Source organism: Oncorhynchus clarkii, chromosome 6, assembly GCF_045791955.1.
Source record: "Oncorhynchus clarkii lewisi isolate Uvic-CL-2024 chromosome 6, UVic_Ocla_1.0, whole genome shotgun sequence".
Taxonomy (NCBI): Eukaryota; Metazoa; Chordata; class Actinopteri; order Salmoniformes; family Salmonidae; genus Oncorhynchus; species Oncorhynchus clarkii.
This window is the reverse complement of record NC_092152.1, coordinates 62,142,824-62,161,777: the sequence shown is the minus strand read 5'-3', so window position 1 is coordinate 62,161,777 and position 18,954 is coordinate 62,142,824. Positions and strand designations below refer to the sequence as shown.

Sequence of the window (18,954 nt, the reverse complement as noted above, 5' to 3'; positions counted from 1 at the left end):
GGGTCTTCCTGTTTGAGTTTTTGTTTGTAAACAGGAAGCAGGAGTGGCATGGAATTAAAATCACTGGCAACAAGAAAAGCAGCATCCGGGTGCATGGTTCCCTGCTTATTTATAGCCTTGTACAGTTCATCAAGTGCCAGCTTGTTGTTGTTCTCCTGATGTGGAATATATACAGCAGTCACAATAACAGATCAAAAGTATCTCAGGAGGTAAAAAGGTCAGCATCAGGTATTTCAAGACGTGAACAATAGGACGAAACTCTATTTCACTGTGCTAGATTCTGCACACAATTTGCTGTTGATGAAGAGACATACCCCTCCCCCTCTGGATTTCCCTGAATCCGATGTCCTGTCTGCTCGGTGAACATAGGATATTGCAATTACGAGAGTCCCGTTGTTCCCAAATCTGCGAGAGGTCATCCATCTTATTATCAAGTGACTGTACATTGGCCAAAAGAATGAAGGGAAGTTGTGGCTGGTTTTCCTTTTGCCTTTGTCTCACCAGGACGCCCGCTCTCCTGCCTCGTTTTCGCCTGCGTTTCTTCTTGGGTAGCCCGAAGATTTGGTTGGAGGTACACAAAGAGCCCAGGGCAGATGAGTCAAACTCGAAGTTGAACCCAGAATTGAGTTTAGTAACAGCCAGTCTGATGTTCAGCAGATACATTTAGTGCAAAAAAAGTAGATAAACGGCAAAATAATAGCTAAGTTGGGTCGGCGCACGCAAGATGGCAGCCATACAATACAGTACACGGTCATATCTTCAAAAGTCATTTACTTTTCTAAGCCCTATTATCCACTTCAGAGTGGATCACCTGACAGCCCTAACAAACACATCAGGAACTCAAAGATAAAGCAGCATCTGTTCTGTGGTGTGATGTAGTATGTTTGTGGGGGGCTCAGTGCAGTACTCCATTATGACTCATTACCTGAACGACTTCTCCTGGTCCAGATTGCTGAGCGAGTTGGCTTTAGGAATGCACGCACCTGGTTTGGTGGGCAGATCTGCTGACTGTGGGAGCAAGATTGAAATGCAAATAAAATTCCTGGAAAAGTAAACCTTTACGGACATCACTTGGACCAACCACATATAATTAGAAGAGGTCTGGGTCAGGTAATCCTGTGAGCATTACCAGTGCTTGACTTGGACTAAAAAAGGTTCCGGTACTCATTTTGAGTACTGTTTGTATTTAGGTGCAGAAGCTCCACAATACATGAGCTAATATTCTAGAAGAGGAACAGGAATATTTGAGCTCCTGCCCAGGCCAAGCACTGAGCATTACATACGTGCACAAGAGTGAGGTGTTTTCCAGATGCTTACCCTGAGCCCGAAGGTGTCCCCTGCCTCCTTGGCTCGGTCCACAGACACAGAGCGCTTGTTCTCAAACATCTTGACCCTGGACAGCACCGACTGGGCCCTTATGGCCGGGTCATCCTCCGGCTCCACTCTGGGGGGAGGGGGAAGGAGATTGGGGGCTGTAGTGATCACCGTGTCACCAGGCGAGGGACGGAGAGCCTCTGGTTGTGGTTTGGGGGCGGGCACGGGGGCGTCAAAGTTCATGATGGGTTCGTACTGTTGGGGCGGGAGCTTGTAGCCTCGGTGCTGAGGTGGTGCCTGGTTGTAGGCCGGCCCAGGTCCTGGCCGCTGGGCAGGTTCCCCCTGGTAGTACTGTTTAGGGGGCTCTGGAGAGCGTGTTGCAGGGGGATACGGGTGAGGCTCTTGGTCGTAACGTAGAGGAGCGTAGCCCCCTGGGCCGGATGGAGGAGACTCATCGTAGCGGATGGGTCCTGGTCCTGCAGGCTTTCCGTAGCGAGGTCGTCCGTTGTAGCCCAGCGGGGCCTCATCATAGCGCGGCTGAGGAGGGCTGTAGTCTTGCTTGGGTCCGTCTTCGTAGGACAGCCGGGGGTCGTAGCCATGCCCAGGAGGTTGCTGGTGGGGTGGTGGGCCAGAGGTCTGCTGGTTGTAAGGAGGCCACTGGTCATCGTAGTGAGGCACACTTTTCTCGTGGTGCAGTTGAGAGTCAAAGTTACGATACTTTGGTTCGAGGTAGCCACCCCCGTCGTAGCGGTTAGGAGGGTGATCGTAATCTCTGTACGGGTGTTGGTCCTGGTAAGGAGGCTGGGACTCGTAGGTCATGGGAGGCCCCATCGCCGGAGACGGCTTTACACCACCATGGTTCACTCTGATTGGATCCTCCAGGTAGGGATCCTTCTTGTATATCTGAGGAAATAGACAATGGAAGAAACAAATGGTGAGTAATGGGACAAGAGCAACCAGTAGCACACATCCAATAAATAAATGTGTATATAAATATAACAATCAAATAAGAGAAGACAACGTAGAATATTAAAACAGAAGATTAATAATGGCTGAAGAAGGAAGCAGAGGAGAAGCAGGGAGACCTGAAATAGAGACACTCAGAGGTAGGGGTTAAAGGTCAGGTCAAATAGAATGCAGGTCTGAATGTCAGATCACAGCAGCCAATACGCACAGGAGCTCTCCATATATATCAATATATACACACACAACATACCACTTTAGTTTAAACTGCAACCCAAAAACAAAACCAACAAAGTTGACACAAAACAAAATAAAAATATATATCTTGATAAAATTACAAGCCAAATTAAATTGCCGCAATAAGATATCTGGAACTTTAGAAGCAAATGTTTATCTTACAATGTAAACCATTTTAAAAACCATGGCATTTGAAAAGTAGTCATTGAACAACATAACTTTCTGAACTCAGAAAAGTTATTATTTACTTTAACTTCATGGGATGTTTAAAACGTATACTCCACAGTTGGAGCGGAATGGCTACATTTCAAATTCAGGGAATAAAACATCAATAAAATATCCAAAATACTGATTGATGACTTTAAGAGAATGTCGCCAAATAAATCTATATAATTAAATGGTCCATTCAGTCTGCATCAACCAATATACCACCACTATCTGTTCTATTGCTACGTTTAAACAGAAAAGAGAAACCAACTGAAACATGTTGTAGCCATGCAAAGAGGGTAAGCAACAGTGAGAGCCTCAGGTTCTTCGCTGCTGTTCTCTATATAGGTACCACACCAATGCAGCAATCAGTCTATATTCTCCTCCAAGAAGCCCACTGTTGTTTACGAGTGCTCAGATACACAGTCTCTCTCTCACTCTCTCTCAGAAGCACACAGTGGACAGCGGGCAGGCATGCAAGAGTGAAAGGAAAGCGTGTGACGGGCGGTACACAGGCAGGCAGCGACAGGCCACAGCAGACCGACAGCGGGGTCGGCCGGGGCCAGGCCACGTCCAGACGATGGGTACCTGTGGTTCTGAACTGGGCGGTCCGGATTGTAGGGGTTCGGGTTCGAGCGTTGGGGCCGGGGCCAGGGGCTGAGCTAGATCAGGGGTGGGCATCCTAAGCCAGTCAGCCTCGGGGCCGGGGCCTGGGCTGGGTTCGCTCTGGGGAGCAGCGATAGGGCCGAGGCTTAAACCATGGCTCAAACCAGCTACACCATTTACGGTGTTGTCGACAGCAGGGGGCACTGCCTCTGTCTCAGCCAGTAACACAGGCTGCTGAGGGAGGATAGGCATGGTGGCCGGAACAGCCTCTGCTTTCTCATTCTGTGAAGTGGTTCAGAAACGTTTAATACACGGTGCTACTGCACGAGGGATACACCCTCACTAATGTTAACGTTACAGCGTAACACAGCCTGCTCTGTACCTCCTCCACCGACCGACTCAGTAACTCACCATCCTCGGACCAAATTCAACTGATGGCTTTATGCTCAATCTGCCACGTAAGAATTCGCAACAGGACAACGTTTCTGTTGTTAATGTAGTCTGATTGGATTTTAATTCTAGATTACAGTACAATGTTTTGCTTTTCTTTTTTTCTCTTACACATCAGAAGACAAACTTTGTGGATATCATAATGGCCGAATCGACCCAGATAAATACATTTACAGCAATACGTGGTTAACACTGACATTTCCAACATGCACATAATACTTTCTGGTATCAGTCCGAATCACAAGTGAAACAACTAGGAAGAGCACATAGGTGGGTACCGATACAGACACTTGACAGACACAAAACTTCTTCTCGTCAGTGAGAACATCGACATCAACAAAAACAGTCACACCTAACACAGGTCGTGAATACCGATTATAACAGTCACACTAACAAAGGTCGTGAATACCGATTATAGCAGTCACACTAACACAGGTCGTGAATACCGATTATAACAGTCACACTAACACAGGTGGTGAATACTGATATAACAGTCACACTAACACAGGTGGTGAATACTGATTATAACAGTCACACTAACACAGGTTGTGAATACTGATTATAACAGTCACACTAACACAGGTCGTGAATACTGATTATAACAGTCACACTAACACAGGTTGTGAAAACTGATAATAAAGTCACACTAACACAGGTTGTGAATACTGATTATAACAGTCACACTAACACAGGTCGTGAATTCTGATTATAACAGTCACACTAACGCAGGTCGTGAATACTGATTATAACAGTCACACTAACACAGGTGGTGAATACTGATATAACAGTCACACTAACACAGGTGGTGAATACTGATTATAACAGTCACACTAACACAGGTTGTGAATACTGATTATAACAGTCACACTAACACAGGTCGTGAATACTGATTATAACAGTCACACTAGCACAGGTTGTGAATACTGATTATAACAGTCACACTAACACAGGTTGTGAAAACTGATAATAAAGTCACACTAACACAGGTGGTGAATACTGATATAACAGTCACACTAACGCAGGTCGTGAATACTGATTATAACAGACACACTAACACATGTCGTGAATACTGATTATAACAGACACACTAACGCATGTCGTGAATACTGATTATAACAGTCACACTAACACAGGTCGTGAATACTGATTATAACAGTCAAGCTTATTCTTGCTTTTTTCATTTTTTTTCTTCAAAAATAAAAAAAACACGCACACAAACAACGATAGTGAATAAATACTTAAGTGGACACAAATGTTCTTTCCATCTTTTTTGTTTGTTTTGTGTTAGTAGATAATACTGTTTTAAAACACTGCTTCAATAGCGGCGCCAGAACACCCTCCTCACGCACACCACGGATTCGAGACAACAGGGCAGATGCACGGCTCTCATAAACGGTACCTGCTGGGCCGCTGGTGCCTTGAATCCAGCTGGGTCGATCCGGTTCAGGGGGTCGGGCTGCACTGTGTGCTGGTACCCGCCGTACCCCAGGGGCTCCTGGATTACTGGCGGGTCCTCTCGGACGGGCTCTGAGGAGCGGGTGATAGCGGGCTCAGTGGGCAGGCCCACCTCGTCGTTCAGCGTCTCGTCTAGTTCCTGGTCGGTGTAGGCCCCGCCCTCTGTGTCCGTGTCCTCGTAGTCGGAGGTGTGGCGGCTGTCCGTGCTGTACATGGAGTACTCACTGCCCGGAGCCGACAGGTACGACAGACGGTCATCATGCAGATCCAGGTCATCATCTGGAGCACCATCCGCCTGGGGAGACACGACAGGAGGACAGCAGGGGAGAGAGGGAGGGAGAGGGACAAGAGAGAGAGGGAGAGAGAGAGGGGGAAGGGAGATAAAGAGCAGAAGCAGCAACATTACAGTGAGGAGACAAAGAAAAACGAGAAATGAATGGCAAAGAAAAACGTATTAATACACAAAATACATTATATATTAAAAATGTCTGACATTTATTTTGAATACAACATTTTCATTAAAGTGAAATGTATTAGTAAGTGTTTGATGATGTTAGTCTCGGCGCTGAGTGTCCTACCTTTCCCTCTGAAACCCACACCAGCTGGTTCTGCTGCTGTTGAATGGTCTCCTTCAGGGCACCGTACCACCCGTCATTCATATTATTCATGTTAATGGTGGCTTGGGAAGGATAGAGAGAAGAGAAAGAGCAGAGACAAAGCACCTCTCAAATGAATACAGAGAACCAATGACACAATTCTCATAATCACTGAAAAACTGTTCTTATAACCTCATGAAAAACTATTAGGATTAACACGTCAGAGCCTGGTTTCCCGATAGCAATGGAACTTTGAAAAAACACCACGCAGAGAGAATGGTCGCTTATCATGCCGTTGGAGCATGTGTACAAACTGATAGGCTCAAAAGAAAGGAAGCGCTGTTCTAGGATCAGCTTGCTCCATTAGAATATTACCTTAACATTCACATTTTTCACAATAATGACGGCGGATTAGCTCCTAGAGAGATATTTGTTTGGTATACTCAGTGTTTATTGAGACAAACTACAGACAGTAGCCTACAAGTAGCAAAATAGAACTCAATTGATTAAACATGAAATCTATTTCAATATGATTGAAATAGGCCTATAGACTACTGTTTATATTTTAATGCAGTCATCTCGATGTTAATTTGAATCATCTTTTTATATGTCGCTCGTTTGGATCAATTGTAAAGACATTGGCAATGTTGTATTTGTAGTCAACTTTGTTCTGAAGTTATCGGTGGTCACAGAGAGACATATAAACCATGTGATTGTGTGTTTAGCAAAGATCTTCTATTTAGAAAGTGACGTGGGAGGGCAAAAAAGCAACGCACTTAGCTGTTCTACGAGTGGTCTGTGGCAGGCGTTAGATTACGAGCGTTTTCAAGTGCAACATTAATAACGATGGTTTTGGGAAACAGCTAAGGAGATGTAACGATGCTCCTACGAAGGACAAAAACTTAACCTTAAGATGCTTTTGGGAAACCAAGCCCTGAACAAGTAATTAATTGATATGTCTAACTATCATTGATTCAGATATTGATGATTAATTATTATTCTACATGAGGGGAAAATCTTATTTCTAGTATCACTGGTTGTATCATCCCAAAGCTGCTCGTCTCGTCTTGTCTCAGCACCGGTTGTTGCCACGGTTGTAACTATGAGCTGTCATGAGTCCAACAACACAAGGTCTATAGCGCTGCCTGGCAGCTGTCAATCTGTTTGACCTGACAAATACCACAGGTGACACTTCTCTCTGTTGTTCTCGCTCTCTCGAGGCGGGTTCTAAAAAATACCAGGCAGTGCTTCATTTACAGACCCATGTGGAATAAGGGAGTAACTCAACGGTGATGGGAAAGAAGAGGCTGGATGTGTGTAAAAAAATGAATTCACGCCTCCCATTTCATACGGGGCAGGGACGTGCAGGGAATGGGTAATGACGGCTGGGGTCCTGTGGGAGGTTAGCTCGGAGCCCTGAGCAGCCCTGCCTGCGTGAGGAGGAGGGGACACAGAGAACTGCACCCCGCTAAGACACTGACTGTACTGTGCCACCGGCTGATAGTCCGCACCAGGGGCGCAACTTTCACTGGGGACGGGGGACATGTCCCCCCCGACACATTCTGAAATTGCATTTTTTTTGTCCGACACAGTTTTAGCATTGGAATGCGATACAAAAAGAGGCAACTGTGTGCTTTAGGATCATGCGGACGCCTCAGAGTGGTCGGGTAGGGTGTTTGGAGTGTTTATCCAACTGGAGTTGCGCCCCTGGTCCGCACTACAGTACAGCACGCAGCCCTAGCCTCTCTCACTCCTGACAACTCCATCCCCTCACTATTTCTCTCTTCCCCTCCCTCCCATAGAAACTCACTGGTGAAGAGGTGGTGGTTGTTCTTCCTCAGTTTGAGGGCTCTCTCGTAGAGTTTCCTGGCTGACTTCCTGGACTCGGGGCACAGCCTGGTTCTCATGGTCTTGACGCCCTGTTTGCTGTCTGGGTTGAGGAACACCACGATGGGGTACCACTGGGCGTAGTTCAGACGGTCCACAGCGTTGGGGGTGATGTCCAGCACAGCATGCCGGTCCTAAGGACACCCCCCCCCCCCAAAAAATAAGATTATTTGATCTAAATACTAACACTAAAAGGTTTGCTCAAATTGCTGTTTTAGACTATATTTTCATATATTGGTCAAATAAAAACACTATCCCATGAACACCAGAGAGCAGTAGTGAGCCATGGATGAGTCTATCTATGCATGTGTGTTGTATGTGCTTTAAGAGGGGATCTGTCTGTGAGGTTTTCTGTCAGGGTGCATGCGTGTATACGCGTGTGCGTGCATGTGTGTGTGTATGCGCATCCGTGTAGTAAGTAGTCTCGCTCACTCGGTCAATGATCTGTTTAATGGTGTGGAGGCGAATGATCCCGGAGCTGCGCTGGTCTTTTCCTGCGTCTTTGGGCTCACTCTCTGCAGAGGGGGAGAAGGGACAGTGTTTTACGGTGTCATATTACTGCAGAGCTCACTATACATCTCAGCTCATTACCTTCACCCTAGTGCATGCAATATGCCTTAAGCACATTTCAAAACATAAAATAGAGGTAGTGTCATTATGAATGTGCGCGTGCAACTACAGACATCACAGTATAGTATAATCCGCAATGCAGGAAATGTGTTACATGTGTGAAAAGCATTGAAGTGGGATAATGCACATTCAAGAAGATAGGGAATCATTTCAAATAGAGTCATGATTCAAATTTAAAATGGATATAAACGTCAGGGGAGTTAAGCGGGAATGTTCTAAGAAGGTGAATTGTTTAAACATGGCTAGCCTGGCCTTATCTGTCTATCTGCCAACATAAGGTAATGCCTTTGAGAGGCCAGCTGACCTGGGTGCAGTTTCACTACTCAGATCTCAACACTTATCACAGGATCTTTCACCACTCAACCCTGCATTCTAAATCAGCATTCTAGATTGCAGAGTGCTAACATCACTAGCCCTGACAATTTCAGTCAAACACACCAATGGCATAAGGCATCTTCTCCAATCTAATGTAAAAATTTAAATTTTAAGTACAGATTATGGTGTAATCCACACACAGACATTAGGGGCTTGGGAATTAAGAATGAAGACTAGTACTGTTATGTATGCAGCTTATTTTCTATAGGATAGCAACTGTGCCACGGGTACATGCTCCATAACTAGCTACATTGTCATTCCACAACCTCCCCACAGGCTGAATCAGGCCATACATGACCAACTACAGAAAACACATCTACGGTACAGAGGGTAGTCTACCACCTAGCTAACTAGCATCAATTAGCACTGATACAAACAAGTTGATGCACTTCATGACATACTTTCCACTCCTTCATGTTGCTGTGTTTCTGAAAAGAAAATACAAGGTTTACAGAGATATAGGTTACGCAAAATACGTCCAGGGCTGGAATCACTTTACATGTGGATTTTGGAGTAGTGCACTTAGGAAAATTGAAATTCAATACTGTTTCGGGTATTAGAATGAACACTACATGCTAAAGATGCTAGCTACTCCCTCAAGTGGACCTGGAGTAGGCAGATGAGGGCACCCTCTAGTCTCTAACACAGAGCTGCTCTAAGCACTGTGTTACTCCAGCTGTGTGTGTGTGTGTGTGTGTGTGTGTGTGTGAGACACGGCTGAGACAGACAGTGAGATGGCTAGCTAAAGGGTACTCACTGGCAAGCTCAAACAGGTCAGGCTCCTCTCTGGCCAGCTTCTCTCTCGCCACGTCTGCGATGGACCCAAAGATCACCACAGGCCTCAGGAACCCAGCTGGATAACAGAAGACACAAAACACCATATTTGACGGTCACAAGGTCGAATTTGTAGGCAAACACATGGCTGCATTCCAATTTCCACACTAGCATATATTTTAGAATGAAGCAATGTACTGGGAAAGCATTCTCAGTGGTAAGCTAGTTTAGGTATTGTGACGTATCCCATGGACCCTGCTCTGGAGATCACCTACCCTCTCTCAGCACCACCCTCTCATAGGCAGGGAACTTGGTTTGGACCGGCTGGGCAGACAGGTCCTCTCTGCTCTTCCTCAGGTTCCTCTTGGAGGTCCGCAGACCACGGAACCTCCAGAAGTCAGCCCTGTCGCCCCCTGGCGTTTTGGGGAGGGTGTACTGCACACTGGACAACTGCTCTGCCCTGTGGGAGGGCGATTGGAGAGGTGTCAGGCAATGGATTCAAAGATTGGATTTCAATGGAAACTGCCAACATGCCCTTTATTTTGAATTAGTGCAGTTATCCAATGTGTCATTTACGGCCCTGTTACCACTATTCTATTGTGAAATACTTCTATACCTTAATAGAACCTAGAATTCAGTAAACATTTGACTGAAAGCCTCCCGGGTGGCGCAGTGGTCTCTGGGTTCGAGCACAGGCTCTGTCACACCTGGCCGCGACCGGGAGGTCCATGGGGCGACGCACAATAGGCCTAGCGTCGTCCAGGTTAGGCCGGTAGGGATATCCTTTTCTCATCGCGCACTAGAGACTCCTGTGGCAGGCCGGGCGCAGTGCACGCTGACCAGGTCACTAGGGGTATTGTGTTTCCTCCGACACATTGGTGCGGCTGGCTTCCGGGTTGGATGCGCGCTGTGTTAAGAAGCAGTGCGGCTTGGTTGGGTTTCAGAGGACGCATGGCTCTCGACCTTCGTCTCTCCCGAGCCCGTACGGGAGTTGTAGCGATGAGACAAGACAGTAACTACTAATAATTGGATACCACGAAGTTGGGGAGAAAAGGGGGGTAAAAAAACAACATTTGACTGAAGAGGACACTGGCATGGCTAGGGACACAACGTGGCAGAGTAGCCCCGGTGCACCGCATATAATGGTTACGTTAATGTATGCAAGTGATAAATATCTGTGTCACGCTGGTATGTTGGGAGCACTGTGAGGTTCCCATCTGCCCCATGGTGTGGAATCTCTCTCTCTCTAAACATAGCCAGGGGCTGTAGGTCAGGCCAGGCCTAGACTCCAACAGGGACTCTGTCAGTCTGCTGTTTCATTATGAATAGATAGTCTCCTACCCTCACAGGACTCATAGTGCAAATGCATTCTCACTAGAGCAGTTGTCACCCGTGTAATTGAGACTAGGGGTGATGTTAATGGGGCCTACTTTACACAGCCTAGTTCATCACCTTATGTTAGGGTTGTTGTTTACCATCTCTACACCGACAGGAAGGCTGCTAGTGTCTTATTTGACTAATGCTGTCGACCCCCCACTCTACCTACCCTACCCTATTGTCTCCACCCAGAGTAGGCTCTGCTGTATTCTACCTGTTCTTGTTGGGGATGACGTCTCTCCCTGCTGTATTCTACCTGTTCTTGTTGGGGATGACGTCTCTCCCCGCTGTATTCTACCTGTTCTTGTTGGGGATGACGTCTCTCTACTGTATTCTACCTGTTCTTGTTGGGGATGACGTCTCTCTCCGCTGTATTCGACCTGTTCTTGTTGGGGATGACGTCTCTCTCCGCTATATTCTACCTGTTCTTGTTGGGGATGACGTCTCTCCCCGCTGTATTCTACCTGTTCTTGTTGGGGATGACGTCTCTCTCCGCTGTATTCTACCTGTTCTTGTTGGGGATGACGTCTCTCCCCGCTGTATTCTACCTGTTCTTGTTGGGGATGACGTCTCTCCCCTGTATTCTACCTGTTCTTGTTGGGGATGACGTCTCTCTACTGTATTCTACCTGTTCTTGTTGGGGATGACGTCTCTCTACTTTATTCTACCTGTTCTTGTTGGGGATGACGTCTCTCTCCGCTGTATTCTACCTGTTCTTGTTGGGGATGACGTCTCTCTCCGCTGTATTCTACCTGTTCTTGTTGGGGATGACGTCTCTCTACTGTATTCTACCTGTTCTTGTTGGGGATGACGTCTCTCTCCGCTGTATTCTACCTGTTCTTGTTGGGGATGACGTCTCTCTCCGCTGTATTCTACCTGTTCTTGTTGGGGATGACGTCTCTCTACTGTATTCTACCTGTTCTTGTTGGGGATGACGTCTCTCTCCGCTGTATTCTACCTGTTCTTGTTGGGGATGACGTCTCTCCCCGCTGTATTCTACCTGTTCTTGTTGGGGATGACTGCCTCTCTACTGTATTCTACCTGTTCTTGTTGGGGATGATGCCTCTCTCCTGTATTCTACCTGTTCTTGTTGGGGATGACGTCTCTCCTGTATTCTACCTGTTCTTGTTGGGGATGACTGCCTCTCTACTGTATTCTACCTGTTCTTGTTGGGGATGATGCCTCTCTCCTGTATTCTACCTGTTCTTGTTGGGGATGACTGCTCTTTCCTGTATTCTACCTGTTCTTGTTGGGGATGACTGCCACTCTACTGTATTCTACCTGTTCTTGTTGGGGATGATGCCTCTCTCCTGTATTCTACCTGTTCTTGTTGGGGATGATGCCTCTCTCCTGTATTCTACCTGTTCTTGTTGGGGATGATGCCTCTCTCCACCTCCTGGTGGTTCTTGCCAATGCGTATGGCGAGCCAGGAGCCCAGCTTGCCGTTGTAGAGGGTGTCCACTACACGGAACACCTCTCCCTTGTTGAAGCTCAGGCCGTACGGAGACTCCTTCTCATACTCAAAGTGGGTCCGGATGTAGAACGAGTCACCCACATCTGACTCTACTATCCGACGGTAAACTGGAATTGAGGGAAAATGGTAGAAGAAGAAATGAAGTAGGGAAACATTTTCAGGTATACAATTGAAAGCGTGTGTAAAGTTCACATGTAACCAGGTTAACTTAAAATGTGTGTTTCTGTGCAAACGCAAATCTATACACTCTCAGACCCTGTCAAGATCGCAACGTGCATTTATCTAACATCTGTTTTCCCCATGTTACTCACCATCCTTCTTCTTCTGGGCCAGAATGGTGACCTCTTCACCCCTGGGAAGGTCTAGGAGGAACAGCACAGCCTCCTCTCGGATGATGTTAGCAAAGTCTACGTTGTTTACCTACAGAAAGGAGGGAGAGAGAAGAACAGAGACTATCAGGTCTCCAGGGTTCAGGCCAGTCTACTTCCCCACCTCAACGCCCTGCGGTCCCCAGCACAATATCACGTTTATTTACCCTGCTGCAGAGCCAGCGTTTGAACCAGGAACACATGGGGTTGAATCAGAGAACAACGTTCATCCTCCTCAGAAAGGAGACTTCAAGTCTATCTCAACTAGTCACACTGTGAAGGCCAGGAAACACTCACAGGCTCCCTGCCCAGGGGTGGAAAACAACATCCTGGTTTGTGTCTGAAACCGCACCCTATTATCTATAGTGCACTACTTTTCCCTACATAGTGAAGAGGTCAAAAGTAGTGCACTATATAGTGAATAGGGTGCCATTTGGGACACATTCCTGGAAGCCCACTCATAGGGAATAGCACAGAGCCTAGATATGTGTTTGTACAGCAGGGAAGGAGGCTAGCAAAGAGGAGGAGTTAGCCCTCCCCACATACCACTTTGACCCATACTGTGGTGTGGGAGGAACACAAAGCATGGTGTGTTTCGTTAAAATGTGTGGCTAGTGATAAACATGATTAAATGAATCCAACTCTGATATCAGAGAGGACTTCCATCAGAGAACAATAACAACGACCTCTATTGTGTGGTTCAGAGTAAACAAAGGAAAGACAGTGAGGAGAAGAGCCAGGCGTTGACCTCAGACTGATTCACCGTAATTACCATTTTCTATCTCACATCACTATGACCAGTGACCACACAGTAGAGGTCATTGTTGATCCATCGGCTAGTGGGTCACATAGTTTAACAAAGTGTTTCCAACTAAGCGTGGGCAGCGATGAGAACGTTTAAAGAACGACAGCAGACGTTCTCCAGCTAGTACAGAACAGAACATACCCTTCAACACTATCTACTGTGGAAAAGAACAAACCACATATCCTGCGCACTTTCCAAAGAGGAAACTTTACAATGGCCTTGTTGACAAAAATGTTACAATCATTAAAAGTGATGAAACATACCCAACAGCTAATAATAATAAAATGTGTAAAGCAGGTATGAGATAAACTTCTTACCCTGAGAATCTGGTCTCCTTCCTCCAGACCTTCCTTGGCAGCTGGGCTGTCCTCCAGGACTCCGGCTACAAAGATGCCCACGTCGTTCCCTCCGGCCAGCCTCAGGCCAACACTCTCCCCCTTCTTAAACTTCACCAGCTTCATACTCGGCCTGCATGGGGAGTGGGCATCATACACAAACAGACGTTTAGATCCTACTGTTCTACAGGGAGCCATTACATTTCAGCAAATAACATGGTACTGACATATATGGTAATAATAAAATGGCTTTAACAGGAAGACTGAGGATCACCTGAGGATGCTGTCATCATGACCAGCGCTGGGCACTGGGGCATCAGAGGGGCTGACTGGAAGGTCAACATCAGGCTGGCCAGGCTGGGCATACACTGGCTTTGGTTCTACAGGACCAACACACACTTCAGTCACATACTGATAGTATGATCACATACACATGTAACACACTAACCTGGTAGAGGAATGTGAATGTGGAGATGACTGAGTTAGAGTTAAATACAGTGGGGCAAAAAAGTATTTAGTCAGCCACCAATTGTGCAAGTTCTCCCACTTAAAAAGATGAGGCCTGTAATTTTCATCATAGGTACACTTCAACTATGACAGACAAAATGAGAGAGAAAAATCCAGAAAATCACATTGTAGGAATTTTAATGAATTTATTTGCAAATTATGGTGGAAAATAAGTATTTGGTCACCTACAAACAAGCAAGATTTCTGGCTCTCACAGACTTGTAACAACTTCTTTAAGAAGCTCCTCTGTCCTCCACTCGTTACCTGTATTAATGACACCTGTCCACAACCTCAAACAGTCACACTCCAAACTCCACTATGGCCAAGACCAAAGAGCTGTCAAAGGACACTAGAAACAAAATTGTAGACCTGCACCAGGCTGGGAAGACTGAATCTGCAATAGGTAAGCAGCTTGGTTTGAAGAAATCAACTGTGGGAGCAATTATTAGGAAATGGAAGACATACAAGACCACTGATAACCTCACTCGATCTGGGGCTCCACGCAAGATCTCACCCCGTGGGGTCAAAATGATCACAAGAACAGTGAGCAGAAATCCCAGAACCACACGGGAGGACCTAGTGAATGACCTGCAGAGAGCTGGGACCAAAGTAACAAAGCCTACCATCAGTAACACACTACGCCGCCAGGGACTCAAATCCTGCAGTGCCAGACGTGTCCCCCTGCTTAAGCCAGTACATGTCCAGGCCCGTCTGAAGTTTGCTAGAGAGCATTTGGATGATCCAGAAGAAGATTGGGAGAATGTCATATGGTCAGATGAAACCAAAATAGAACTTTTTGGTAAAAACTCAACTCGTCGTGTTTGGAGGACAAAGAATGCTGAGTTGCATCCAAAGAACACCATACCTACTGTGAAGCATGGGGGTGGAAACATCATGCTTTGGGGCTGTTTTTCTGCAAAGGGACCAGGACGACTGATCCGTGTAAAGGAAAGAATGAATGGGGCCATGTATCATGAGATTTTTGAGTGAAAACCTCCTTCCATCAGCAAGGGCATTGAAGATGAAACGTGGCTGGGTCTTTCAGCATGACAATGATCCCAAACACACCGCCCGGGCAACGAAGGAGTGGCTTCGTAAGAAGCATTTCAAGGTCCTGGAGTGGCCTAGCCAGTCTCCAGATCTCAAACCCATAGAAAGTCTTTGGAGGGAGTTGAAAGTCCATGTTGCCCAGCAACAGCCCCAAAACATCACTGCTCTAGAGGAGATCTGCATGGGGGAATGGGCCAAAATACCAGCAACAGTGTGTGAAAACCTTGTGAAGACTTACAGAAAACGTTTGACCTCTGTCATTGCCAACAAAGGGTATATAACAAAGTATTGAGATAAACTTTTGTTATTGACCAAATACTTATTTTCCACCATATTTTGCAAATAAATTCATTAAAAAATCCTACAATGTGATTTTCTGAAATGTTTCCCCTCATTTTGTCTGTCATAGTTGAAGTGTACCTATGATGAAAATTACAGGCCTCTCTCATCTTTTTAAGTGGGAGAACTTGCACAATTGGTGGCTGACTAAATACTTTTTTGCCCCACTGTAGCTACGGGATAGGAATGGGATAAACATTATGTAACACTAGAGCATGGTTCTTGAGAAAATCAGTGTTTTCTTGGGACCCAAGCTCATGAAAACATGTCCCCTTTTCGGGGCCTTAAGCGAGATTTGGTTTGAAGTTCCCCTCGACCTCACGGGCAAAATACACTATACTTACAAAAGTATATGTGGACACCCCTTCAAATAGTGGATTTGGGTATTTCAGCCACACCCGTTGCTGACAGGTGTTTAAATTCGAGCACACAGCCATGCAATCTCCACAGACAAACACTGGCAGTAGAATGGCCTTACTGAATAGCTAGGTGATTATCAACGTGGCACTGTAATAGGATGCCACCTTTAAGTGCTGTTATTGTGAAGTGGAAACGTCTAGGAGCAACAACAGCTCAGCCGCGAAGTGGTAGGCCACAAAAGCTCACAGAACTGGACCGCCGAGTGCTGAAAAGCACGTAAAAAACGCCTGTCCTCGGTTGCAACACGCACTACTGAGTTCCAAACTACCTCTGGAAGCAACGTCAGCACAAGAACGGTTTGTCGGGAGCTTCATGAAATGGGTTTCCATGGCTGAGCAGCCGCACACAAGCCTAAGATCACCATGCGCAATGACAAGCGTCCGCTGGAGTGGTGAAAAGCTCACCGCAATTGGACTCTGGCGCAGGGAAAACACGTTCTTTGGAGTGATGAAGCACACATCTGGCAGTATGATGGACGAATCTGTGTTTGGTGGATGCCCGGAGAACGCTACCTGCCCCAAAACATAGTGCCAACTAAGGTTTGGTGGAGGAGGAATAATGGTCTGGGGCTGTTTTTCATGGTTCGTGGTAGGTCCCATAGTTCCAGTGAAGGGAAATCTTAACGCTACGACATTCTACACGATTCTGTGCTTCCAAATTTGTGCCAACAGTGTGGGGAAGGCTCTTTCCTGTTTCAGCATGACAATGCCCCCATGCACAAAGCGAGGTCCATACAGAAATTATTTGTTGAGATCGGTGTGGAAGAACTTGACTGGCCTGCACAGAGCTTTAACCTTAACCCCACCGAACACATTTGGGATGAATTGGAATGCCGACTGCGACCCAGGCCTAATCGCCCAACATCAGTGCCCGACCTCACAAATGCTGTTGTGGCTGAATGGAAGCAAGTCCCCACAGCAATGATCCAACATCTAGTGGAAAGCCTTCCCAGAAGAGTGAAGGTTGTTATAGTATTAAAGGGGGGACCAAATCCATATTAACTCCCATGATTTTGAAATGAGATGTTCGATGAGCAGGTGTCCACATACCATGTTGTGTATTTTAGTGGCCCCCCTCTTCACGGTGGAGAGAATTTTTTTTTAAATAGAATTTCCTGCAATTCTACACATTGTTGCCATGGGGTGTAGAGAATTATTTGCAGTTTTAAAGCTAATTTCATGCAATTCTCTATATTTTGCCATGACTTATGCCATGCTAACATGATATTTGAATGAGAGTGACTAACAAAATCAATGGGGGCCCCCTGGAGGTCAGGGCACCTGGTTGGTATTCGTTTATGACAGTGGAGGCTGGTGAGAGGAACAACAGGAGGACTGACTCATTGTAATGTCTGGAATGGCGTCAAACATGTGGTTCCCATGTGTTTGATACTGTTCCATCTATTCCATTCCAGCCATTACAATGAGCCTGTCCTCCTATAGCTCCTCCCAGCAGCCTCCTCTGGTTCCTGATTACTGCAAGTTTACTGTAGATAGCTGGCTATACTAACTTAGCAATACATGTTTTTTTATCCGACATGGCTAATGTCAGTGACTGACATTATAAGAGAAAAATTGCTGATGCACAATCATATTTCGAAATTGCACCTTGTGAATTATACTATTCTAACTCTCAACAGTAAGTTGAGACCAAGGCTGAGTTCCTAGCCAAAATAAATAAATACATATATAGATATATTATTTTACTCTGACATGTCACGACCCACCATTAACATGTTCATGATGACCCATACTTTAAGAAAGACTGTGTGGGGAAGGCCCATAGTACTCTAGTCTAGAGGAATGGACTAGAGTACTATGGACTGGGCTTTTCTGATATGTGGGACAAGGAGTACAGAGTGCATTCCATCTAGGGCGGAGGAGAGGGGGAAGCAGAGAGTAATAGGCACAGTACAGAGGAGTGTCAAGGCCTGTTTTGGTTCAGGCAGTTAGACAGGTGGAGGCAGCTGTGGAGGCAGCAGGGGCCCTGACTGACCTGGCAGTGGGGGCAGTTTGTCCTCTCTGGCCAGTGGCTGGTCGCTGATGGCCTGGATTAGGGCCTCCTGGGAACCTTTAACAGGAGTCGACATCACCCCGGGCTTGGAAATCCTCTCCTCATCTCGACTTCTGTGGCTAGAAAAAGAAACAGTTGATTATTTATTTTGGGTTTGTTCATTATTTCCTTTGTAGGCCTACCATGTGAGATGAAGAATGGTAGCAATTATGAAGAGAGAATAGAAAGGTGGATGGATGAACCCTGAGTCTAATTATTTATTTATTTTAAGTATAGGAGACAAAACAATGTCACACGACCTCTGCACCCTCTCCATAGAGAGCTTCCTACACAGGCTGCTTGGAGAAGGTCCTGTTGTTTTATCCCAGGGACGCAGCCACAGTGACGGAGTGTGTGATCTGTGTGTGTTGTTATGAGAGTGCCGTGTTACTGACATCACAGCGTGGAATGAGTGATAAGGCACTAGGAACAGTAAAGAACGGCCAAAACAGTAAGGAGTTAAAAAAGAGAACGGCCGTCTTCGACTCAAACTATTTGAACTATACGTTTATAGGGTCCGACCTAGTCTCTGCTGGCCTCGGTTTCACCTCTGCATCGACTGCATCAGCAGCAGAGCAGACTCCAGGTGCTTTCAGCTATGTGGTCTACAGAATCCTCTCAACCCTACAGTATCACTGACAACCACACAGAGACCAGAAACACTACTCAGTCATACCGAAGCAGACATTTTTCAAAAAATGTTTTGATTGAGAGCTGTGTGCATTACAAATGA

General features: G+C 46.2%; 1 protein-coding gene across 12 annotated transcripts in view; it reads right to left on the bottom strand.

The window, feature by feature from the left end:
- LOC139411403 (tight junction protein 1a) overlaps nt 1–18,954 on the bottom strand; it is a 175,493-nt gene that overhangs the window by 13,139 nt on the left and 143,400 nt on the right. For 5 of the 12 annotated variants that reach the window (XM_071157714.1, XM_071157715.1, XM_071157723.1 and 2 more), the window contains 14 exons: nt 18,165–18,301; nt 14,128–14,233; nt 13,836–13,986; nt 12,657–12,765; nt 12,233–12,452; nt 9,770–9,954; nt 9,478–9,573; nt 8,148–8,230; nt 7,639–7,849; nt 5,811–5,911; nt 5,177–5,527; nt 3,310–3,609; nt 1,318–2,217; nt 926–1,008 (listed from right to left, as the gene is read on the bottom strand). In XM_071157714.1, the coding sequence (XP_071013815.1) occupies nt 926–1,008; nt 1,318–2,217; nt 3,310–3,609; nt 5,177–5,527; nt 5,811–5,911; nt 7,639–7,849; nt 8,148–8,230; nt 9,478–9,573; nt 9,770–9,954; nt 12,233–12,452; nt 12,657–12,765; nt 13,836–13,986; nt 14,128–14,233; nt 18,165–18,301 (3,033 nt within the window). Of the gene's footprint in view, nt 1–925; nt 1,009–1,317; nt 2,218–3,309; nt 3,610–5,176; nt 5,528–5,810; nt 5,912–7,638; nt 7,850–8,147; nt 8,231–9,121; nt 9,149–9,477; nt 9,574–9,769; nt 9,955–12,232; nt 12,453–12,656; nt 12,766–13,835; nt 13,987–14,127; nt 14,234–18,164; nt 18,302–18,954 lie in introns of all 12 variants that reach the window. The other 7 variants (XM_071157711.1, XM_071157712.1, XM_071157713.1 and 4 more) reach the window with 3 other exon arrangements.